Source organism: Mesocricetus auratus, unplaced genomic scaffold, assembly GCF_017639785.1.
Source record: "Mesocricetus auratus isolate SY011 unplaced genomic scaffold, BCM_Maur_2.0 Super-Scaffold_4256, whole genome shotgun sequence".
In the NCBI taxonomy this organism is placed as follows: domain Eukaryota; kingdom Metazoa; phylum Chordata; class Mammalia; order Rodentia; family Cricetidae; genus Mesocricetus; species Mesocricetus auratus.
Window position 1 is genome coordinate 118,486,703 of NW_024429182.1, and position 25,012 is coordinate 118,511,714.

The 25,012-nt window shown below is 44.9% G+C and overlaps 1 protein-coding gene across 4 annotated transcripts in view; it reads left to right on the plus strand.

The window, feature by feature from the left end:
- The window catches only part of Ntrk3 (neurotrophic receptor tyrosine kinase 3), a 377,921-nt gene that overhangs the window by 92,069 nt on the left and 260,840 nt on the right, over positions 1 to 25,012 (plus strand). For all 4 annotated transcript variants that reach the window (XM_005077774.4, XM_005077775.4, XM_005077777.4 and 1 more), the window contains exons 4-8: positions 3,464 to 3,532; positions 18,160 to 18,317; positions 19,369 to 19,511; positions 19,883 to 20,024; positions 20,469 to 20,765. In XM_005077774.4, coding sequence (XP_005077831.1) covers positions 3,464 to 3,532; positions 18,160 to 18,317; positions 19,369 to 19,511; positions 19,883 to 20,024; positions 20,469 to 20,765 — 809 coding nt within the window. The remainder of the gene's footprint in view (positions 1 to 3,463; positions 3,533 to 18,159; positions 18,318 to 19,368; positions 19,512 to 19,882; positions 20,025 to 20,468; positions 20,766 to 25,012) is intronic.

Genomic DNA, 25,012 nt, shown 5'->3' on the forward strand with positions numbered 1-25,012 from the left:
GATTTTCTTTCTTTCAGAATCCAATTTTCTCTTGACATTTCTGCCTGATGTAGCAAAGCATGACCTTTGTAAGAGGACGTGGCTGGCAGCCTGCTTTCTGCCTGGGGCTCCCCAGAACTCCTGGAAGGCTCTCTGCCTGTTCCTTTCTTGGAAAGGAGCCAGGCTGCCCAGTGCACCTGGGCCAGTCCTGCCTCCAGGATGGCTTGTTCCTACCAGTGGCATCTTTTACCAGAGGTGTGCTTTATCAGGAGCGTGCTCCTCCAGACTTTGTGAGCGTCAGGCTCTGTAAGCATGAGGTCCCTGCAGGCTGCCAGTGCTCAGCGTTTGAAGCATCGGTTGTGTTCAATGGAGCACTGAAGAATGCTAGGAGCTAGAGGTGCCGGCTGGGAATCTTTGCAAATTTCTGCCAGGATTCCCTTGTGAGTTTGGAAGTGTGTGTGTGTGTGTGTGTGTGTGTGTGTGTGTGTGTGTGTGTGTACATGTGTATACAAATAGGTGAATGCCAGAGGTCTCATTGTTTAGGAGTCATATGTACTGTTTTTATTGGGGGGAATACAATCTCTTATTGGAATCTGGAGTTCTATGATTTGGAGAGGCTATCTGGCGGGCAGGCCCCAGGGATCTACCTATTTCTATCCCCCAGTGCTTGGGTTACACGCTTGTTCTGCCATACCTGACTTTTTAATGTCCATTTTGGGCATCTCAGGTCCTTATGCTTGCATGGCAAACATTTTTGCCGACAGAACTATCTCCTCAGCCCCCATCGTTCAAGTTTTACTCCCAAGAATGCTGTTGTGTAGAGACAACAAGCAGGAAAAACAGAGACAGTAAAAAGGCTTCAACCCGGGTGGTCCAAGCACTCAGACTTGTTACAACATCACACAGGCTGAAGGCAATCAAGGCCCAGAGACTGGCACAGAAACCTGTGGCTTTTGATCCCAACCTCTGAGCTCCAAGGCTTCTGGTTGTGCTGGGGCATCGACTCTGCAGGGATTTCCTGAATTCACTGTTGTATTCTGCTGAGCAGGAGCGTTTGCTTTGGGGAGCGTTCCCTGGGGGTTACCTTGGATGATCTTGGTACAGTTCTTGTGTAGCCCCAGTTCTTCTCATAGGTGGGTGATAGTAGAAGTTGGTAGGAATAAGTCACAGGGGTTTTGCGAAGCAGAACGTGATAAATGAATGGCTCAAGGCGACTCTTAATGAACATGTGATATCACACCAGAACTCTCAAATCTGCAGAGAGCTGTGGGATTGCATGGGCCCATTTTGTTATCCAGGAGCGTTCTTTGTGGGTTCAAGGTCTTGGACAGAGACAGCAATAAACACAGGGAAGAGAACAGAGACTTTGGAGATACCTACATGTGGTCTCATTCCTTTTAATAGTAGTCCCCTGTACCCTTAGAGTTGGGTTGCTTTACCAACACCATCATAAACTATCTTTGAAAGTTAGCTTGTTTAGGACAGTGTAGGATCCAGCCATCTTATCACAAATAGGATGCATCTAATGAAAAGTGGGATGCCCTATTTCTTACCTCTGTTCTTACGTTTGAGTATCTGTTCCTGCTTCACACTGAGCACATTTTAAATTCTACAGGTCTCAGTACAAACACACCTCTCCAGCAGGCTATTTGGTTTCACTCTTTAGGTATCTAACCAGCACCTCAAACTTCATGTTCACAATTAGTGGGAGCTCTTCTGTTTATACACTAACTTTTATTAATAGGTTATCACTTTTATAAATGATGGGTTTATTGTGACATTTTCATACATGCATACAACATATGAATTGATTATATCCATCTGCCATTCCCTTCCCTTGCCCTTTTTTCTTTGTTATCTGATCCAAGAGGACCATTTTGGCCTCACTGCCCAAATGTCATCTGTTAGTAAGCTTTTTATCTTACTAAATGCCTCACTGGTCACCAGTATATTAGTGACTTTTTTGTTGTGTGACAAAAGACTTGACATAAAAGTTATTTTGGCTGATGGTTTCAGAGAGTTCATGGTCTCTCGGTCTCCTGTCTTTAGGCATCACATTATAATGGTGTGTGGAAGGCTGCTCACTTCCTGATATACAGAAGGCTGCCAGTATTACAAGAAGGGGCCACAGGTAGTATATTTCCCTAGTGATCTACCTCTTTTTGTTTTTCCCTTTCTTTCTTGGAAGCTAGGTAAGATCCCCCTAACTAGCCTGTCATCTTCCAGTCTTGGTCTTCCATTTAAAAAATGGAATTTAGTTCATGATACTTCATCACTAAGAATCACCCAATGCTTCCTATTACTCTTTGGAGCAAAGCCAGTCTCCTCCCAAGGTCTGCAAATGTGGCATGAATCCTTCTCCTGCTTATTCCGTCAGTCTCTGTAACTCCTTTCTGGTTGGGTTTCTTCCTGGTTCTCAGCTCATTATCATTCCTTCCCCCCCCCCCCCCAGGTCCCATGTTAACTATTCATAAGGCTCTTTTCCAAGCACCCAAGTGAAGTAGCCCCATTCCCAATTACTCTTGTCATTTTTATACTATTCTTTCTGCTTATTCGTTTGTAATCTGAAGACAAATTTCCATCTTTCTTGTCAATGGTCTACTTTTCAGACCTCAGCATAGTCTATATTTGACTCTTCTACTTGCTGCAGAAGTCACCTAAATGCAAGTGCACATGGAAGCATGTGTGCCTGCGTGCATGTGTGTATGTGCATGTGTGTGTGTGTATGTAAACAAGAGTCTGTGTTTGCATAGTTACCTATACGTTTAACAGATACAAATATGTACATGTTCTTGTGTGTATGGATATTTATCTAAATGGAACCAGCACTGCCATCCATTCCCATCAGCAAATGAGTACATTGTTCCTGGGTTGCCACTTCATTTCTAGCAGTGCTGAACTACTGCCTTTAAGGGCTGTTAACACATCAAAAGTTGTTTGTTGAGCACGGCAAAGTAATAACCGTGGGTGTGTTTTTTCTTTTATTCAGAAGACTAATGGCTGCTCCCTTCCCCTGTACATCCTAATGAGAACAATTAAATAGCCATTAGGAGAAGAGATGTGTGAACAAAAGGCTGATGCCTTGATCTCTGGAATGGGCATTTGTTCTTGGGGAGGGGTGGGTGAGAAGAATTTATAAGGAACCCAAGGATTTCCTGCCTGTGTGGATGTAAAGGATGCGTGGGTTTGGTTATCCCCAAAATTGTTGTCTAGAGAAGGTTGCTTCAAACAGGCTGCCTGAGCTTCTATGAAAGGGCAGCATGAGGAGTAGCCAAGAGAACCACATTGTTTCTTGGATGTGTAAAGCCTTTTTTTCCTTACACCTGTCCCATAGTCTCAACTATTAGCAATGCATCACTAGCAGGACAGGGTGAAGAAAAAGAAGCACTCTAAAGCCTGCCTCCAGATGAACAAGTCCTCCACCGAGGGCTTTGCTGATGCTGAATCTGCCCTTTAACTGCCCCTCTGTTTGTCAATTTTGCAGAAACTTGTCAAGCAACCGGCTCACCACACTCTCCTGGCAGCTCTTCCAGACGCTGAGTCTTCGGGAATTGTAAGTTCGGAATTGAAGACTTTGTCCAGGTGGCCAAGTGCTGGTAATGGTCGGGTGGGAAAGAGTGTCAAGCATTGGAACTTCCTGGTGCCTGGGCTGTTGGGGTTGGATGGCATTGAGCATACCATGTTCAGTGATAGTGATCCACCCCCATCCATGGACTTGACTTTCAGTGCTTTATCTAAACAGACTCTGTTTCAAAAGACAGAATCTCCTTTTCTTTATTTGGTTTTGTGATCTGCAAGTAATCAACAGTAATAATTTTAATATTCATTGTAATAAAGATACCAATCAATTCCCAATCAGTGATATTTGCTATACATACCTTTGTAGCTTTCTAGGTGTGCTTTTGCTTACATGATCTTAGGTTTACCACAATAAGAGTCATGATATTTGCTGCATTTTTAAGCCCTAGAAACCCACTTAGGAATCAGCTAAAGTTGCATTGCTAAGGACTTGCCTAATGTATACTTGAGCATAACTTTCCAGATTCAGACTGCATGGCATTTACAATACTCACAATCTCCTATCAAACTTATTTGGCTTGAAGTCGAGGCATTTTGAGCATGGGAGAGGGCTTATATTTATTTTATCTGGGTGTGGACTTCTTAGTTTTGTTACATTCCAAGGTTGATCAATGCACCCCTACCCCAGCCAGCCATTTTGTGCAAACAGATGTTGGCTGGATGAGGGCAAATTCATGACCACTGCTGGAGACTGGAGAAAATAGCTCATGTTACTGTGTGAGTCATCAGGGTCATCTCTGTGCATGAAGGACAGTGTATTATGTTGAGGGAATGAATCCAGGAATACATTGAAAAGCAATTGAGGCATGGATGGCGTTAGGGAATCTGAGTTTTGGAGAGACTGCTCATGTGTTCCTTTTTACTTCGTGACTGAGATCCAAATTCCTTGTCTGTGATCACAGCATTTATCAGGAAGCAATGACCTTGGACCTCTGCTGTGGCTTTGGGCCTTTCACCTCCTCTTTCACCTGCCCAGACCTATGTCCATGGATACATCATAACCTTGGCTTTTCAGACCAGCTGATGGAAATGAGACTACTTACCTCCCAGTAACTTACCACCTTTGACAGCTTTGTGTATTATCCTTGTCGTTGTGGCTGGACTGTTCACATGATCCTTTCCAAAGCCATCCCAGGGATCGACAGAGAGAGATTGTCACTTTGAAGGTGTTGCTAACTGGGATTCATGGTTGTCTCAGTACCTGGAAGGTAAAGGCAGAAGGATCAATAGTTTTAGTTTAGCCTGAGATACATGAGTTAGAGGCTAGTCAGTCTCGGCTGCACAGTGAGACCTAGTCTAAAAATGGACAATATTATTGCATATTCCTTTCTCTTCTTTGATTTGTGTACTTCCCTGCCAGGCTTTTACTCTGATATTCTGGTGTGGGCATTAGTAGGCCTAGTGATTGGAGTCCTTAATTCCATTTGGTTGAGACCGAGATGGGCACCAATAACCTCTTATAATAGCTAAAGGAAGGTAAACAAATTCTTGTTTATAAAACATTCTCCCAAGCAGACTATGTCACAGACCTCTAATGTCAGGGCTGCTGTACTTGCTGTATTCTATATATTCCCACCTTGAACTTGATGTAACTTAATGGAGGACCTTAGGGGTAAGTTGGCATGGCCACTACAATTATTACTGTCACTGATTTCCAAATGACTCCTTTGCTCCAGGCCCTGTGACAGTAATTGTGCAGACTCAAAGCCTGTACCACTGCGATTCCCTGTCCTCCACTGTTTTTCAGCCTATTTAATATATTCTGCAAAAATTGTGTGGCTATGAGTCTTTGCTAGGTGTCTCTCTGTCTCAGTTGCGTTTTTCGTTGCTGTTGCATGGGTAAGCTACAACCTTGCCTTTTCAGAACAGAGGGTAGAAGTAAGACTGACAAGCACACTTAAGAGAGGAGGGGTCTGTGTTAACTTATAGCACGAGAGGATACCATCCACCATGGCGAGGAAGTCATGGCAGCCAGAATGTGAGGAGGTTTCTATGGTGAGGAAGCAGAGAGAGATGAATGACGGTGCCCCCCCTTACTGTTCCCCTTTTACCCAGCCCAGGACCCTAACCCATGTAATGGTGCCAGACACATTTAGGGCATATCTTATCTCCTCAATTAACCCAATCTACATACTCCTTCACAGATGTACCCAGAGGTATGTCACCTAGGTGATTCTAAATCCAGCCAAATTAAAAATGAAGATGAAGCATGTACTAACTAGTTTTCTGTTTCTGAGAAAAAACCACCACGAGCAATGCAACTTATAAAAGGAAGGGTTTATCTGGTACTTATAGCCCCGGAGGGATAGGCGTCTATCACCAACATGGCTCAGAGCATGACAGCAGGCAGGCAGCCATGGCACTAGAGTAACAGCAGGAAGCCAAGAGACCATACTGGGCATGATAGTGGCCTTTTGGAACCTAACCCTACCCCAGCGACACACCTCTCCATACAAGGTTATACCTTCTAATTCTCTCAATGCCACCAATTGGGGACCAAGTTTTTAAATGCCTGAGGCTTTCCCAAAGCCTCATTAAAACCTCATTAAAACAACCACAAAGCATAATGACCTCAAATTGATTGGGGGCACAAGGTCTGTCTTTTTGAATCTAGTTCTCCTCCAATCCTTGCCCCTTAATGTAGGGGAGGCCAGAGACAGTGTCCCTCAAGAAGATGTCAGGTCTGGTAGAGGCTGAATTATTGAGAAAATGTTCAGCGTTCTTTCTAAGAAATTGTTGGATGGGAAATCAATGGTGTGCTGCCCCGGTGACCTGCTTCATGGAGATTTAGAAACAGTTGTTCTGTGGATATATATTTAGAGAAAATGTCACATTTCTCCCAGAGGATCATGGGATTCTGCATTCATCTTTGCCGGGGATCAATATACCGGTGAGCTAGACGTAACTTATGGAGGAATGAAGACATGCCTTGCAGAGTGAGTCAGTGTGTGAGTGCCACCATATCCAAACAGTATTTTATTTCTGTCATAGTGTTAAATCAGAAAAAAAACAATATTGGTGGATGAAGAAGACCCTCCCTAGGGAGCAATCACCCTGGTGGGGTCTATTTTTTGAGGAAGAATTGAATGTTGAGAGTGGAAAATTTATCTTTGGGCTGGAGGGGGCTGTGCATTGGCTCTTAGCTGTGGCCATGATTAAAATCCAAACAATCGCTTTTCCTGGCAAATGGAAGAGGGGGTAGGATTCTCTTGTCTGACTTCTTGATTAGTCCACATGGCACCATCTGCCATGAGCCATCTAGACTGCCAGGGTCTGCTTAACAGAGCCTGTGGGATGGGGTTTGGGGATGTGTCCGGTGTTGTCAGGAAGAGTTTTGGCCTTGTAGGACAGGGACTCAATGTGCTGTGGTAGCCAAGAGAGTCACAAGCCAGACAGGCATGGCTTCCAGTGAATGTCTGCAGAAACAGACAGGGTAAATGGGGTAGTTAGCCATTTCTTGGCACATTTCCTTCTTCCATGAAGGCTCTTTTGAGGGTTTTTGCCCTGCTCGAACCAACCTCCCTCCCAAAGCACAGTCTTCGATATAACAGTTGATGCTGTAGATGACATAGTTGAGACTCCTTATTAGAAAGGTTGAATATGTACAGCATTTCATCAGGAAAGGAGAAGGAAGTCATTCATCGAGTAATGAATACATACAGGGTTCTGGCTGATCCTTGAAGCTACCCTACAAGGGAGTTGCTATTATAACCTGTTTTGCAAATGAGGGATTCAAGTCTGAGCCAAGTCAAATAACCATACCAGGATCACATAGCTGGCAAATTGGTCATCTGGAGGTTAATATTATCATTTTTAGGATGACCACCACATGAAGGCACTGTTTCCAAATTCCATTCTCTTCCAGCCCCTAACTTAGTGCCCTAACCTGAATGTTCAGCATGTCCTGGGAGCCAAGATGGCTGGCTCCCCTGATTGGAGCCATAAGAAACCCAGATCATCTCAGATCTCTTTCTGGGTGCCAAGATGCTTCTTGTACTTTGACTTTTGTGAGATTGGAGGGAGGGCTCTTGGTAAATGCCTGACTCAGTCTCCCTCCAGCTCAGGAAGGACCCTTCTTACTGAGCAAGCCAAGAGTATCTTTTGAGCTTTGCTATGGAGTAGCCAGCAGAAATTCAATGGTAGATCTGATGGAGTCTGGCTTGGCATTGTACTGTACTGAGGAGTTTCTGGTTAAGGTAAGATGCTACTATTTTTTCCCCCTGAACCTGGAACTGTCTGTCCTAAAATCAGCAGGATTCTGAGAGATTATCTTCGAGATAAAGGACGAATTAGGAAGAAAAGATGCTGGGGTTCTGAATCACATGGTGCACCTTAGGCAATAACAAGGGGGTACCAGAGTTATATTAGCCCACAACTCAGAAACCCTCCAGAAACATTCTGAGGATCATGAATATATCTTGAGAAGACTTCTCTTCATATCCCATAGGCATGGAACAGACATGATTAAAATAGACTGGAATATTTCATTTTCTTAAAGCAAAGTGCTAATTACCTCTGTTATAATTTGAAGATTTAATTGACTTGGTAAATACTAACTCAGAGTTGTAGAAGGTTGGACTGATCCTGGCACTGTCCTCCCTCCTAGTCTTGGCTGTGATCACTTTGAAAGCTCTCAGACAAGACACCAAACACTTGCATCAGCAATGCTATTGCTGCTGTGGTAATTTCTGGCTGCTTTATGACTCCCTTTTAAATCACAAAGCCTGGAGACACATGTCAGCACTAATGTAGAGAAACAATGTGGAACACACTCATCCCTATCTTATAGATTTCAGTGTTGAGTCTTGGGAGCATTTGCTGGCAGTCCCATTTCTGATAGCTGCCTTCTTCACTTGATCTTAGCCAAAAGGCCGAGAATCGATAGCTGCCTTCTTAAGTCACTGCAAACCTAGAGACTTCAGAACAACAGAAATGTTTTCATCATCGTTCTGAGGCCAGCAGTTTGAGTCAGGGTGTCATCAGAGCCCCTCTACTTTCCGAGGCTCTGGGAATGAAGCCTTCTTGGCATTGCCAGATGCTGGCTGCTCATGGTGCTTTAGGGCTTGTGGCAGCATTCCTTATAGCCTCTACCACCTTCTCCTTGGCCAACTTCCTCGTCTCCTTGTTCTTTAGTCTCCTCCACACCCTCTCTAAAGATCCCGGTCCTTATGGGTGAGTTCAGGGCCTACCCCACATCAGAACAATCGCATCACTTTTTCTAAGCTTGATCCTGTCAACAAAGAAGGTCATATTCATGAGTCCTGAGGTTGGGACTTGGACATAGCTTTTTGGAAAGCACAGTTCAACCCATTGCTCGGGAGAACTGAGTTAGCTCAACTTGCATATTTATTTATGCACCTTTAACACAGTCTGTTGTCTTGAGGAGGCCTGGGTGTGCCCTTTGTCTGGTGGCAGTGGCCTTGCCCTTGCTCTCCCTCTTTTGCCCAGCCTGCACCCAGGATTGTACCTGGCAGTGCCGATGGCACAGAGAGGAGAAGGAGACCTCCCTAATGGTGACTGGAGGGCAATCAATGTTTTCTGAACACAGAGTCATGACTTTGGCTGATCCTGCAAAGTGTTTTTTTTTCTCCCTGTGCCTGAATGGGCTGAGTTAATCTGTGGGAACTCCCCAGGGCCCTGCGATTAGGCCTTGGGCCATCTTGAGGCCAGGGCTGGGCACCAGTAAACTGTGTCCTGAAGCAGTTGCTGCTGTATTATTCATGGTGCCTCTTGCATTATTGATGGAGCACAGAGCAGGACTCTAAGCTTGGCAAGTCTGCCCCTGCAGCTATGGCTGAGACTCTTCTGCTGAGTCCTGATTGCATGGGAGTGTTGCGGTGTCCAGCTAAGAACTAGGACTCTTGTGTCTGTGTTTTGACAACATTTTTATGTTTTGGTCTGGACGTGAAGGTGATTGTGGGTTAGATCCACGGGACATGCAGGATACTTCTGTTTGGAACTTTGGAATTTAAAATGCCTTTTGCCAGGATTGTCTTCCTAAGAGGAGGAGCCCACAGCATTCCTGCGCAGTTCCTAACAGACTCTGGTTAGCAGCAAGGCACCAGATCTTCAGATGCATCCTTTCTGCTGGACCAGGCTGTATAAGCAAAGCCTGGGACGGAAAGGATGGAAGGATATGAACTGTTACTGAGCCAGAGCCTGGCAGCCTCTGTGGCATGTCCCAGGCAGCTCAGCTGACTCTCCTGCCAGCCTCGGGGCACTTTGGCACGGTTTGCCTTTTGGGCCACTGGGATGCTGGTTTGTGCTCACACATGGAATCCAACAAGAGGACGGGCTGTCTTATGCTGTATGTGGCTTGAGGCAACACTGGTAACACTCCCCACTTGTCTAGCCTTCCCCACGCAGGTAAATAATTTGTAGTTTTACATCTATTTAATAATGGATGGCTGCTTCTTGTCAGGCGAGCAGCTGGGGAAATCCAGGCTGATCTGGTTCAGTTTGCGCTTCTTGAAACATCTGGACTCTCAATGCCATTCAACGGGGGAGGGGAGGTTGCCAGGCCCTGTGAGAAGAGCCCAAACCATTCCATTCCAATGCTGCCCTCTTTTTACCGTGAATCAACACTGTTCTTAATTTTCTGCTTTCCTAAGGATGTCATCTGATGTCCCTTCCCTACACTGCCCCCTGTGAAGGTTAAACGAAGTCCTGTGTGTAGGGCAGTACAGCAAGAATAATACAAATGCTATTGTAGTTACTCTCTTCATGTGTGCATACGGGTGGATGCAAGCACACAAGTGTTGAAATTACACACGGAGCCCAGAGGTCAGCCTGCCAGTTCCTAGGTGTTACTCACCTTGCTTAATGGACCAGGGTCTCTCAATTGCCCGGGACTCACCAGTCACTAGCCAGGCTCCAGAGATTCTGATTCAGCCACCTCAGTGCTAGGATTCCCAGTGCTCACCGCCCACTGAACCTGACCTTTTCACACGGACCTGGGGCCCGACCTCAGGTCCTCCTGATTGCACAAGATGCCCTTCGCCAGGTGACCGGTGTTCACACCCCCTCACTCCACTCTTCCTCTATTTCTCTCTTCTGTGTCTCATTTTTTCAGCTACATAGGCATCTTACGTGGCTCTGAGTCCCGCTCTTCCAAGACTTGCTGATTGGCCATACCATTTCCTTCTCCAGGCCCTTGCCCCCTCCTTTCCCTGCCCTGCCCTGACTTTCATTCCTGCTGTGTCCCATCTTCCCCTGTCTGCGCATGCTCTCTCCTCTGCTTTCAACCCAGCATTTCTTCCACTGTCTGTTTCTCGTCGGGAGACCAGCAGCCCATGTTTCCTACTACATTTCCTTCCTCTGCAGCTTTCCTTTCGCTGACTTCTACTTTCCTTTCCTTCGGTTCCAGCGACATATCGAAGCATGCCTTGCTACGCTGTGTTGTCTGCAAGACGCTTGCTTGCCGTCTCCCTCCCGAGTTTTTGTCTCTGTAGTCCAGGGCCTTAAATGGTAGGCCAGGGAGACCCGGGGCACAGTCCCAGGATCCCCTCAGGTGAAGGTGGAAAGTAAGGGGATATTTAGTTTCATAACAGCCCTGAGACATTGTGTGTCCTCTCTACTCTTATCCTCTTCTGAGGGGACAGTGGAGCCTTCCAAAAGCTGCATGGCACGAAAGCAACACCGACTTGATGGCCAAGAGAGTCTGTGATAATGTATTGTGGTGCTGTACATATCCCTCAGCTTCAATTTCTTTTTATTCATTTATTTTAAATATTGAAAAATTAAAATACAATCCTATCATCCCCCCTCCCCTTTCCTTCTCCCAACCTCTCCCACGACCCTCCCTCACTCCCTCTTACACTGGTGGCCTCTTAACCTTTTATTATTGCTACATATTCCTGTATATGTACAAACATATAGAAGTAACCTGCTGAGTCCATTTTTGTTACGTGTGTATGATTTCACTCTATATTAGATAAGAAACTGGGGAAGAGGCTCAGCCCTAGGAGAGGCCAATTCTCCCTTTCTCTCAACAGCCATGAATCGCCTGCTGTTCTTTGTCTTCGGACCGAACCTGGTGGGATTCCTCCCTTTTGCTTCAGCGCATACATACATACATACATACATACATACATACATACATACATACAATGTTCAGGTCTTGCTTAGGCAGCTATTTATAGGAGACACAACCTCACAGCAGACTTCCTGGTCCTCTGGGTTGTTACAATTGTTCTGCCCCTTCCTCTTCAATGGGCCTTAGGTGTAGGAGTCAGGTTGTATATATGGCTCTTGTTGATTCATTGGTTTCTACATTGTGTGCAGTTGTGGTTTTCTGTGATGGCCTCCATTTGCTGTAAAGAGCTATTTTTGATGAGGGGTGAGAGCTATATTTATCTGTGGGTGTAAGGATAAGTTTTAGAATGTAGTTAGATATTACACTGGTCTAGGAAAGTAAGGTAGTAGGCTCCCTTCTAAGATCTATGACCTCAGTAGTCACAGGAAGTTAGCTAGGTTTCTTGTACTAGGCAGTATTCCCTGTGTTTGAGGGGCCTTAAGTCCAATTCGATTGCTGCTGGTTACCACCAATAGATGAGTGCCACGGTTGCACCTTCAGAGATATCCTGTCATGCTGGTCATTGTTGTGATTGATAGGCATCACAGCCATATAGGATTATTGATTCATTTCCTCCCCTGGTAACTTGCATAGAACTTTTTGATATTATGTGAGTTAGATTACAGGAAGGAGGCTTTCAGCCTAAGGCAGTGATTTTCAACCTTCCTAATGCTGTAACCCTTTAATACAGTTCCTCATGTTGTGGTGACACCTACCAGACAATTATTTCATTGTACTTCATAACTGTAATTTTTTTTTTACTGTTAGGAATTGTAATGTAAGTATCTGGTTGAAAGATATCTGATATGTGACCCCCCCAAAGGAGGTCATGACCCACAGGTTGAGAACCACTGGACTAGATCTAGCACCAATAATCCAAGTGTTGGGTCTTAAGTGTATGGTGTCTTCCACAGTAGGAGCTTACCTTCAACCTATGAGAGACAACCAAGGGCAACAGCAAGACTCTATATTATTTTGGGAGTCTCTTACCAACAACTGGGTTTCTCATTCCTGTTACTGGGGGATTTGGTCAGCTAGTCTGTAGCTCTTATGGGAAGCATTGCCAGCACAGGTGACATAACTTCACTTCATACGTATATATTATTTTAGGTCGATGCAAAATGATATGATTCTTTGCTTGGGTGTTTTTTGTCCCTCCCCTTCCTTCTCCTGTTGTATTGACTGTGCTACTGCTTTGCAATTACAGTTTCTTCTCCCTTTCTCCTGCTCCCTTTCATATCCCCTCTGTCCTGTTATTCCCCCTTAAACTCTTCCCTTCCCTGCTGCATGTCCTGTTATACTTTCTTGATTTCTTTAGTCACTCCATGTTGCATGCTCACACCTGAAGATTTGGAGCTAGGAACCACAGATGAGAAAGAACACGTGACTTTTTTGTCTTCCTGAGTCTAGGTCACTTCGTTCAATATAACATTTTATAGATTCATGAGTTGCAACTCTTGTTGTTTTCTTTACAGCTGAGTAGTGTTCCAATTGTGTTTATATATCACATTTTCATTATCCACCCATCTGTTGAAAGACATTTAGACTATTTCCATTTCTTAAGCTATTGTCAATAGAGCAGCTTTGAACATGGCTGAGCAAGTATCTATGAAGTAGGATGTCAAGTCCTTTGGGCATATGCCAAGGATAGTATAGCTGGGTCATATGGTGATTTAATTTTTAGCTTTTTGGTGATTATTAATACTGATTTCAGAGTGGTTTGACCAGCTTCTATTCCCACTAACAGTGAATGAGGGTTCCCCTTTCCCCACACCATTGCTAGCACGTGTTGTCAATTGTTTTGTTGATTTCAGCCATTTTAACTTTCTCACCACAGTGAGACAAAAAAATTACATAGTCATATCAATAGATGCAGAAAAAGCCTCTGACAAAATTTAACACGCTTTCATGACAAAAGTTCTAAAGAGAGTAGAACTGGAGAGAGCGTACCTCAACACAATAAAGGGTATATATGACAACACACAGTAGCATTATCCTAAGTGAAAAAAAAATGAAACAGTCCCATGTAAGTCCAGAATAAGAGGGCTGTCCACTATTCTCACTCCCTTCCAATATAATAGTCAAAGTACTATCTGGAGTAATAAGACTAGAGGAAGAAATTAAAGGGATACAAACAGGAAAAGAGAAATTTTCCTATTTGTAGATGATATTATATATAAGAGGTCCCCAAAATTCCATCAAAAAACTTTTAGAAGCAAAATTAATTTCAACACAGTGCAAAATCAGCTTATAAAAATCAGTAGCCTTTCAATCTACCAGCAAAAAAACAGGATGAGAAAGATATCATAACATATTCAAACTTACAATGTTCTCAGACAATAAAATGCCTTGAACTTAACCTAACCAATGAGTTCAGTGAAAGAACCCTTCAACAAAATCTTCCAATTTCCAAAGAGATGAGAAGGATGCTAGAAAATGCTAAGACACCCTGTGATCATGGCTCAGTAAAATTATTATTGTGAAAATGTCCATCCTACCAAAAGCAGTGTACAGTTTCTATGTAATCCCAGGTCAAATATCCATACTCCTCACAAGACTAGGAAAAATTCTAAAATTTACATGGACTCAGAAAGGATCCTGGATAGCCAACGTCATTCTGAGCAAAGAGAATAATACTGAAGGGATGGCTATTGCAAATTACAAGGTGTATTATTGAATTATAGTAATAAAAGCAAGATGGTACTAGAATTAAAACAGACATGTAGACTAATGGAACAAAATAGATGAGTCAAATATGAATTCTCATAACTATATCCATCTGATATTTGATAAAGAGCCCAAAAACATACATTGGAGAAAAGATAGCATTTTCAACAAATAATACTGGGAAAATATCCAGTCCACATGCAGAGGAATGAATTAATTCCCATATCTACCACCTTGCAGAAATATCATCTCCAAGAGCATAGAGATGTGAGACTTGGAACCTGAATTTTTAAAGCTGCTAGAAAAATATTAGGCAGTATGCTACAGGACTAGGTGTAGAACATTTCCCCTGCCCCCAGAGTAGGATGCCATTAGTTTGTCTGGGAATTAAGGCCAACAATTAATTGAATCTCATAAAAACAACAACTAAAACCTTTTGTGTAGACAAGGAAAAAATCAATCAAGTAATGAAGAAACCCATAGAATGGGAGATAATCTTTGCCAGCTATGCATCAGGCAGAGGATTAGTGTCTGCTATAAACAAAGAACACGATTTAAAAACAACAGAGTCAAGAAGATAAATAACCCAATTAAAAATGGGTTGTGGATATGAACAGAAAGTTTTCAACATAAGAAAAATAATGATTAAGAAATATCTCAAAAGGTGTTTTTCATCCTTAGCAATTGGGGAAATGAAAATTAAAACAACTTTGAGATTTCATCTCACCTGTCAAAATGGCTATTTCAATTTCTAATACAGTAAATAATGAGAGATAAAGCCCACATGTACAAACACTATTGAGGACGCCCAGGAAAAGTTTAAGTATGAACTGGAGTCAGGAGAACAAAAGTTCAAGAACGTAGGTCTAGGTCCTACCAGCCAGCCCAGCTGATGCCCATATTGTATTCTCGAGTTAGAAACGATGTTCTCCCAGGAGTGGTGTCTCCTTTCCGGGGCACTTGGTTTGAATGCTAGCATTGCATTGGCTGGATTCTTTGAGAAATACACACAGCACACAACTGTACACGGTGACCTCATGCTTATAAAAGATCACAACTGGTGGCCAGTGCTTTCCTCACCCTTCCGTGCACAAACTCTAAACTCCCCAACGTATTCCCACTCCCTGTGCTCCTGGACATGACCTCTACCTTGCTGCCCTCTGCTCTCTGTGACTCCTTCCCTCTACCACTTAGTCTTCTTGGAGAGAGCCCCAGGAGTCAAGGGAGCACTGTGGGTGCCTCCCCTGCCCCCAGGCTCTACAGCATTTGCCCAGGGAAGAGGCAGTGGGAAGTATAAAGACAGGTTTGTGTGATGAGCATGGCGCATGTGTCCTAACTCCTTGTCTTAGTTATTTTTCTCATTGCTGTGATCAAATAATGGACAAAAGCAACTTAAGGAGGAGTTTATATGGGCTCATGGTGGTTTGAGGGTACATTCCATCACGTGGGGGAGTTATGGTGATGGGAGCAGGGGGCAGCCCGTCACACTGTGCCCACAGTTAGGAAACTGGGACAAGTGGTGATGCTAAACTTGTGTTCTTTTAACTCAGTTCAGGTTCTCTCAATCCACCCACATTCAAGGCAGAGCTCCCCTGTTCGTCTGTGCCCTTATACTCCCAGAGGTGTGTCTCCATATTGTTTATAAATCCGGTCATCAAGCTGACAAAAGAGATTAACAATGAAACCCTTCAGACATTACTAGATGGACTTTCTTGTTTCTGTGGGGACAATATTTCTGTGAGGAGCAGGTGCCCAGTAAAGGTTGGGTCCCTTCTCTTGCCTTCTTTCCAAAAGATCCTGAAGGATGAGAAGTCATGGATGCTCCCAGGCCAAGAGGATGATAAGCTGTGTGGTTGTTTGTACATACTACCTGTGTTGTCCTTATAAGCTGTGTGCCTGTTTGTACATACTACCTGTGCTGTCCTTATAAGCTGTGTGGCTGTTTGTACGTACTACCTGTACTGTCCTAGTCATCAGGAGCAGAGTTCCTCTTTCTTCACCCACCCCCTTTCCTGCAATCTGACAAATGCTGATGCATGCCTAACTATTTTAGAATTTGTCAGTTGTCAAAAATACCCAGTGCTTAAAAAATATTCAATGACCCAAGTGCCTTTCCTCCAGGTGCCAACGGATCAATCCCTTCAATAGACCAGAGAGAGAATCATGTTCCCCTAATGGCCCGGGCATTCAGATTCACCCAGTGCTCTTTGAGAGTTTGGGGGATTGATTAGCACTGTTCATCACTCTCCTAATAACCAATGGAGGAGGGATGTGACTTGTTCTAAGGCACAAGGAGAATCTGCAGAAAACAAGGGCTTTGGACCTGACTCTTCCCCATCAGCCATTCTTCTTCACTGGGGTAAATGCTCCCAGAGGACAAGGACTGCCTCATTCATCTCTCTATTAACAGCATTCATCCACAGCCAGATACTGAGCAGGTGCTCATTAAGGAACCACTGAATTCATGAAGGAATAAAGCTGGTCCCAAGATGGCCTTGGAATATGCCTTGGAAATAGCTAACTACCTATTCCCCAGGAAAATGTGTTTGGGAATCAATCTTAGGTACTGTGATTGCAGCTTTGCACAAAACCGGTTACATCTCTGGCCTCCATGGAGCTTAACTTTTTATCTGGGAAGACAAAGACACAAACTAATATGAATATTTAAAGTGTTATGAAATAGTAATAAATTCTAGACAGGTAAATGCATCTGGTGAGGGGCTAGGTAGTATTAGGACAGGGTTGTAGCAGCTTTGATATAGATGGTGGTCAGAGAATGCCCTACAGTTTCTTAATGAAGTGAGGGGAGCCAGTCTTGCAGATATGTTGGGAGAGAATTTGGCAAGCAGGTAGAAGTCCTGAATCAGGTCCAAACCAGCCACACTAGTGAGCTTACGCATATGAAGATCAGTGTGACTGGATGTGGGCAGGTGTTAAGAATATGCATCTCAACTTGACACATATAAAAGGGCCTCTTTTCCCAGTGATTTAAGTGAGGGTAAAATTTGCATTTTCAGTGAAATTATTACTTTTGAAACTAACTGCATGGACTTAATGCTATTTGTTTATTATTTGTTATTTCTGTTACTTCTTTTGTGACCTCACTTAGCCTCCTCTTTCCTTTACTATTCTTTTTATTTTATTTGCATGCACATGTGTGTGTGTGGGGCATGAGTATGTTTATGTATGTGGGCATAAGCATATGTGAGGATGTGTGCACCTTCATGTGAGTACCAAGGCTGCTGTTGCCTGTTTTCCTTGGTGGACTCTGGAGCTCACCGATGACGGCTATTCTGACTAGTGAGTTTGTTCTAGGAATCTCGTGTCTCTACCTCCTGAGTGCTGGGATTACAGGTTGGCCACCATGCTCACTTGGCATTACAGCATTTTTATAGGTGCTGGGATCCAAACTCCCACCCTCATGTTTGAATGTCAAGCACTTTATCAGCTAAGCTATCTCCACAGCCCCCTTCCTTTATTATTTTTAAATTTTTATTGGAGTAGATTCATTGTACATAGTGATGGGTTCCACTAAGATAATTTATTTCAAGTGTACCATGTGTTTGACAACACTCACTCCCAAATGCCCTTCTCTTTATCCTTGTTCCTTCAGCTAGTTTCTTGCTCTCCTCCATCCTTCCTTTCTTCCCTCCCTTTCTTCCCCCAGATTTCCTTCTACTTTCATGTCTGTCTGCCTCTTTCTCCTCTCATGGTTTTGTGAATGAGAGGAAACATAGCGATTATCTGTCTGAGTCTGGCTTATTTCATGGAGGAGTAGTAGGGGCCCATTGGCCTCGCCCTGGGAGGGAGCTGGGTCATCCACCGTTCAGGGATTCCTTCCCCTCTCTTCTTGCCCACAGGAGACTGGAGCAGAACTTCTTCAACTGCAGCTGTGACATCCGCTGGATGCAGCTGTGGCAGGAGCAGGGGGAGGCCCGGCTGGACAGCCAGAGTCTTTACTGCATCAGTGCTGATGGCTCCCAACTCCCCCTCTTCCGCATGAACATCAGTCAGTGTGGTGAGTGAGCAGCAGTACTGCCTCGTCTGGCCAGCATCCCACATGCCCCAGAGGAGGGACTGGGCTTCAGGCTGGCCCGCCAGGGTTTCCTTTCCAGCCATCTCCAGTCTTGGCATCTGCAGTGGGTACAGACGGGACTGGCTTTTTCCCTTTTTGGTCATTCCTGTCCTGAGCCAGCTGCAGGAAGGCTAGTTTTGGAGAAGAATGTATGCAGAAAGGAGTCATGTGCCATTCTCAGTAGATCAGATTCCCTTTCTCTGCCAGTCACCTATCAATCAAACATGAAGGAGCATGTCTTAACGTGCAGTCTCTGTGATTCCTGCATCAGGAGCTTCCCAGTTGTTTTCTAGAGACTGAGCTCCCATGCCCAACCAGACACGAGAGGTTGGAATCCCCAGTTCCCATGGGATCCTTACACACACCAGTTTGTGAGACTCATTGCCCAAAGCAGGCTGAAGCTCTAGGCTCAGTTACTACAATGGCATTCCATGAATAGGTGTATCACTCATTCCTTTCTGCCCACTGTGTAGAAGTATCCCATTATATGTGCTTCACTCTGAGGTCTACAGAGGAGGGGCTGTGAACCAGCGGGGGTCTATGCTCATTACTTTTCACATTGATTTGTCAAAAGCAACTTAAAGATTATGATTCACAGTTTGAGGGTACAGCACACCATGGCAAGGAAGTCCGGCTGCATGGGGGGAATTTGAGGCAGTTGGCCACTTTGTATCCGTAGGGAAGCAGAGAGAGAGAGGAAAGCTGGTGTTGAGCTCACTTTTCCTGTTTTATTCAGTTCAGGACCCAGCCCATAACATGGTGTCTTCCCACCTCAGTTAAACTAACCTAGATATTCCCTCAGGCATGCTCAGAGGTGTCTCTAGGCGATTCTAGAGCTTGTCAAATTGATATTATCCATCACGAGGTTGCTATCACATGAGCTCAAGCAAGTTACGCTACAGTTGTCACGGGGCAAGGCAAGAAGGCCTGGAGGCAGAGCTCCTCTGCTTACTCTTTTCTGACTTTTTACCTCCTCTCCTCTCCATCTTCCCAGATCTCCCTGAGATCAGTGTGAGCCACGTCAACCTGACCGTCCGAGAAGGAGACAATGCTGTAATCACCTGCAATGGCTCTGGCTCCCCCTTGCCTGATGTGGACTGGATAGTCACTGGGCTGCAGTCCATCAACACCCACCAGGTAGGCATCCTATGACCAGGAACCGCAAGAGTTAAGAACCGAGTAGTCCTTAGTTATAAAGATGAGGGAGAAATTGTGATCCTGTTCTTCTGGGAAGAAACCCAACCTCAGATTCTATCTAGGTGTCATGATGTTTTGTCATTTCGATCTTTGCTGTGCTACTCAACTTCCTGTACTCAAGTTTCCCATTTACCACCCAGTATTAACATGAGGATCAATTGAATTACAAAGAATCTGGAACATTGTCTGTGTGTCTTCACTAGCTAGACTTCATTCACTTTTTACTTGATTTATGGAGGCATTAGGGGCAAGAAAAGGAAGCCATCTTTGTATAAATGGTTTGGTTATTATCTTCTGGTTGGGGTTTTCAGACCAATCTGAACTGGACCAATGTACATGCCATCAACTTGACCCTGGTGAATGTGACAAGCGAGGACAATGGCTTCACCCTGACGTGCATTGCAGAGAACGTGGTGGGCATGAGCAACGCCAGTGTTGCTCTCACTGTCTACTGTAAGTGCATGCCATCATGGACGACAGAGAGGTACCCGGAGGAGGCTGGGGATGGGGCAGGTCCATCGGTAGGGCTGATCTAGAACCCTAGTCTTTTAACAAGGGCAGAAAGGCTGTCATAAGGCAACACTGAAGAATAAGTTCTGGGACGATAAACCCAGGAAAGAATTTCCTTGTTCCTCAGTGGATGCTATACCTCTGCAATTCAGTTCTACCTTGGCATCCCTGAAAAGTCTCCAGAGGGGAGCTCCAGCTAAGATAGATGCAGGGAGCCTAGATAAAGACACATATCTCTTCTCCTCTCTTGGCTGGTGGTGGGAACTCGGCTTCACCCAGCCTTTTCAGAGCTGGATGAGAAGTGGGATCCCCATCCTGCTTCCTGGAAGGCTTCTTCGGTTCACAGGAGACTCTGTGCCCTCGAGATCAGCTTGCTTTTCCCCACAGACCCTCCACGTGTGGTGAGCCTGGTGGAGCCCGAGGTACGCCTGGAGCATTGCATTGAGTTTGTGGTGCGTGGCAACCCGACACCCACGCTGCACTGGCTGTACAATGGGCAGCCACTGAGGGAGTCCAAGATCATTCACATGGACTACTACCAGGAGGGTGAGGTCTCTGAGGGCTGCCTGCTCTTCAACAAGCCCACCCACTACAACAATGGCAACTACACCCTCATCGCTAAGAATGCCCTGGGCACAGCCAACCAGACCATCAATGGCCACTTCCTTAAGGAGCCCTTTCCAGGTGAGGCATGTACACATTTCTTCTGGGAGCTGGGGAGGGGGTGTAGTTTGAAAGAATAGGCAGCACTGATGACCTAATAATTGAACTCACACTGGGATGGGGCAGCCACCATCTATACCTTGTACTAACTAGGATAACCTCCATTTTCCATGGCTACCACAACTACCTCCAGGATAACCCCCCAAACCTGCTGTTTTACAGTAGATAAACCAGGGACTTTAGAGATGATGATGCAACAATGAATTTTGACCCAGTGTTTTACTAACCTGAGCATGCTATGTTGATCTTGACAGTATACTTTTCTGAAGCCTCAATGTCCTCAGCTGTGAAATAGGCAGAAGTGTGTGCACACTAAGAGTTTTATGTTTTTGAATGAGTTAAGATGTAGGCTCAGTGATTCTCCATTGCAGTGAACTTCAGAGTTGGCTCAAGTTGACCTCACATTTAACAGATTGCTGTCTCAGGCTTTAACCAGCTAGTCAGCAGCAAAGCTTGCCTTGGAGCTGGCCTCTAGGGCTGCTTTTGTTCCATGGTAACTTAGAGCGGAAGTGGCTGATGCTACTGGATACGGGTGGTGCAAATGTCACACCGACTAGAGCTGATGGTTGCATGAATGGAGAAACTCTGAACTTGGGGAGGTGATTCTGCCTTTTTCAGTCTGTCCAAACACCTTCCTGAAGTTGGAGAAGAAGAAAAGTCCAAAAGGGTTTAAAATAAGGGCCTGGTTGCAACATTGCCTGGTGGGTTATGCAGCGGATACCCACGTGGCTAAGTTTCTTTGGTAACTTCTGCAATTTGTGCTGGGAACAGACTAGGTGACTACCTGGTCCTTCATCCTCAGAAGTGAGAGGTCCAAAAGGGACAAAGGGAACTGTAAGGACTGATACCACACACATCCAAAATGGGGACACACCAAAAGCTATCACCATGCAACATCTGTTGGGAGGAATGTGGATTTATAGTTACAGACAACCACAGGGTGGTGGCTCTGGGAAGCTTATTTGTCTCAGTGTAAGGGAAGGAGAACTGGGGCCCTACAAGTGACACTGGAGACATGAGGCTGCATGTGGTTCTGAATGCCTGTCACTGAAGTCCAGGGAATGATGGAGCCATTTCTCAGAAAAGGTTGATAATGTGCTGATTGTTGAGACCCTAGCAGTCTATAGGCCCTGACCTTCCCAACACCACCCAAGTGTGCTCACAAAGGATCGTCAGGACATTTCCCATCAGAGACCACAGAGGGCTCTCTTTTGGTTCGAAGAAGAGTCCTGGCCTGCAATATGGCATCCGTGGATTTTCACTATGGAGATAATTTGCTCTCATGGCCCATAAAGTTGTTGACATAAATAGCTAGTATGACCCCTATAACCCATCTCCATCCCTACTCCATGATGGGTAGAGTGAAGCTGCATTTCTGTTTCCATGGGAAGCTCTTGAGACATGGAGAGAGCTCTAGAATATTAAAAAAGTGTGGTGAGCCACTTTGAGCTCCTACCTCCAGAGAGTGTTCTGAAAGCTACAGGTTATCAGGGGCAACAGGTTGATATGATGGGTGTGGTCTTCCTTTTACCCTCTCTTCTCCCAGGAGAAAATAGTACCTCAGTATCTTCCAGCCATGTCGACAGGTATATTCACCATAGTTGGTTGCCTTTGGCAATCAGCTACTCAGCCCTTGTTGGCAAGTCAGCCCCAGGAGGAGGGAAGGAGTGAGGATGGAACCCCAGCAAAGCTGAAAAAAGAAAGCGGCACACCTGGGATCCTTCCTCAGACTTACCCATAATTCAGGATGAACCCCTCTGTGGAGAAGTTTGCCTGTTTTATGAACCTTTGTACTATAGGAATTGATGGATGATGAAAGCGCAGTGGCAGAAAAGATGGGCCGGCCATGTCAAGCGACAAGATATCTAAGTGTTCAGAAGAGTAAGTTATCTGGAGGGGCAGGCAGGGATAACCTACAACCCTCTCGGCCCAAGCTTGTGCTGGCTGGGTGCTGGCGGCCAAGGCAGTGTGCGGATCCCACTCTTCTTTCTTGGCCTGAGAGCGTGAAGGCATCTTACTCATCATGTGTTTGTCTCCCATTCCCAAGCAGCCAAGTGGTCTGGTTAGGAGCCAGATCTCTGAGGCTGGGCAGGCTAGGTACAAGCCCCATCCTCTTTGATTCTTTCAGACAGGTTGCCCAGGATGCTAGACTGGGGCTCAGCACGTGGACAGCTCTCCGGCCTCCGTGAAAGGTGGAGACTGCTCCATGACTCTGTCCTTGGCCTGTGAATGGGAATAACCACAGTAGCTCCTGCCTAGGTTGCACTGAAGAGCGAATGAAGTTCGTTCAGCAGTGTACTGGCACAAAGAAAACACTTAATTGCTGTTGGCTCTTGTTATGGTTTCTGGGGTGCAGAGATGAGGAGAATTTAGGATTTCCAGGACAGTAGTCATTCTCAGTCCAGGTAGAAAATTTTATCAGGTAGCCCCAGGGTAGGTTAGAGTAGTGACTGTGGACCAGCAAAACCAGAGTTCAAGTGTTGGTACAATTACTTGTAAGTTGTGACCTTAGACAAACTACTTAACTTGCTTCTCCCTCAAAAGTTATGCTGGAGGTGTCTGGAGAGATGGCTTGGTCATTAAGAGCTCTTGTCACTCTCTCAGCATCAGTCTCCAGCACTCACACCCCATGTTTAAAAGCCACTTGGGTGGCACCTGATGGCCTTTTATGGTCTCCATGACCACCTATATACTCATAAACAATAACAAAAACAAATCTCGTTTAAGAAAGAGTTTTGATGAGGGACTGAAGAAATTACTCTAAAGGCAAAAGCCCATGCTCTACAAGTGTGAGAACCTGTGCTTGAATCCCCAGAACTCATTTTTAAAAACCAGGCATGATGTACACAACTGTAACCCCAGCACCAGGGAGGCAGGGGCAAGACAGGCTGGTCCTGAGAGCTTGCTGAGTAGTCTGCCTAGCTGAAATGACGAGCTTCCTGTTCAGTGAGACATCTAGCTTCCACATGCACACACACAGCTGTGCACACAGATCATATATACATGCACGTTCATTTTCTCTCTTACATACATACATACATACATACATATATACATACATACACACACACCATATGGCTGTGCACACAGACAGATCATATATACATGTAAATGCATTGTCTCTCTTACAAACATACACACACACAAACACACACTACGTCTGTTTGCACAGATCATATATGCATGCACATTCATTTACTCTCTTACATATACACACACACACACACACACACTCTCACACACACACACACCACACCACACCATATGGCTGTGCACACAGACAGATCATATATACATGCACATTTATATTCTCTCTCTCTCCCCCTACACACACAAACACACACACACACACACACACACACACACAGTAAGGTGCTTATTGGAGAGTTATTGTCTGGGGCTGCAGGAATCATATGTATCCACCCTGATCCTGCTGGTCCTGTCCTTGTCTCAGCCTGTGGTAGTGGTCAGAAGAAGGACAATTCCTAGATCTTTTTTTCTTGTATAAATGTATGAATTCCTGCTAAGGTGAGGGAGCAGCCAACATATCTCCCTGTTTCAAAACACACGTGCTTCTGCATGTGTGCATGCTGCCTGGCGCCAGCAAAAGGACCTGGTGATTTATGCTCAAAATCGTAGGCTGACTTTGAGATTACAGGATTCAAACACTCGGCCAAAATATTCAGCTGCTGGAAAAATATTCTCTGATAAATGGGAGCCTGCTGAGAAATATAAAGTAAATGGATACTGCTGATTAATCTGGCTCCTCTCTCTTTTCATGCTCTAAACCCTATGCAAAAATCCCGTTTCCTCTATTATCCCCTAAGCTAGGCCTTCCCCACAATTGTACAGAACAGGAAACAAAACATCCAGACAGACAACAGTAACTGAAAGTGAGCCTTTCCAGATGGACTCCACAGAAGCAACCCTGCTCTCTGCAAATAGTGAAAAACAAAAGCCTACTGGATCATATGGCTACAGTTCCTAAAAAGACTTGACCAAGAGTCTTGTAAGAGGAGGACCACAGTGAATGAATGAGCAAGGCAGCTGATGAGCCAGCCAGTGAATGATTTGTTCTTCTATTTGTGACAGAGTTTGTGGTTGTGGTGCTGTCACTTCCAGAGGGATTAGCAACTTCATTATCACCTGAGCATTTGGGCACATTCTCAGGTCTAGGGACATGGCTCAGTGGAAGAGGTCTTGTTCAG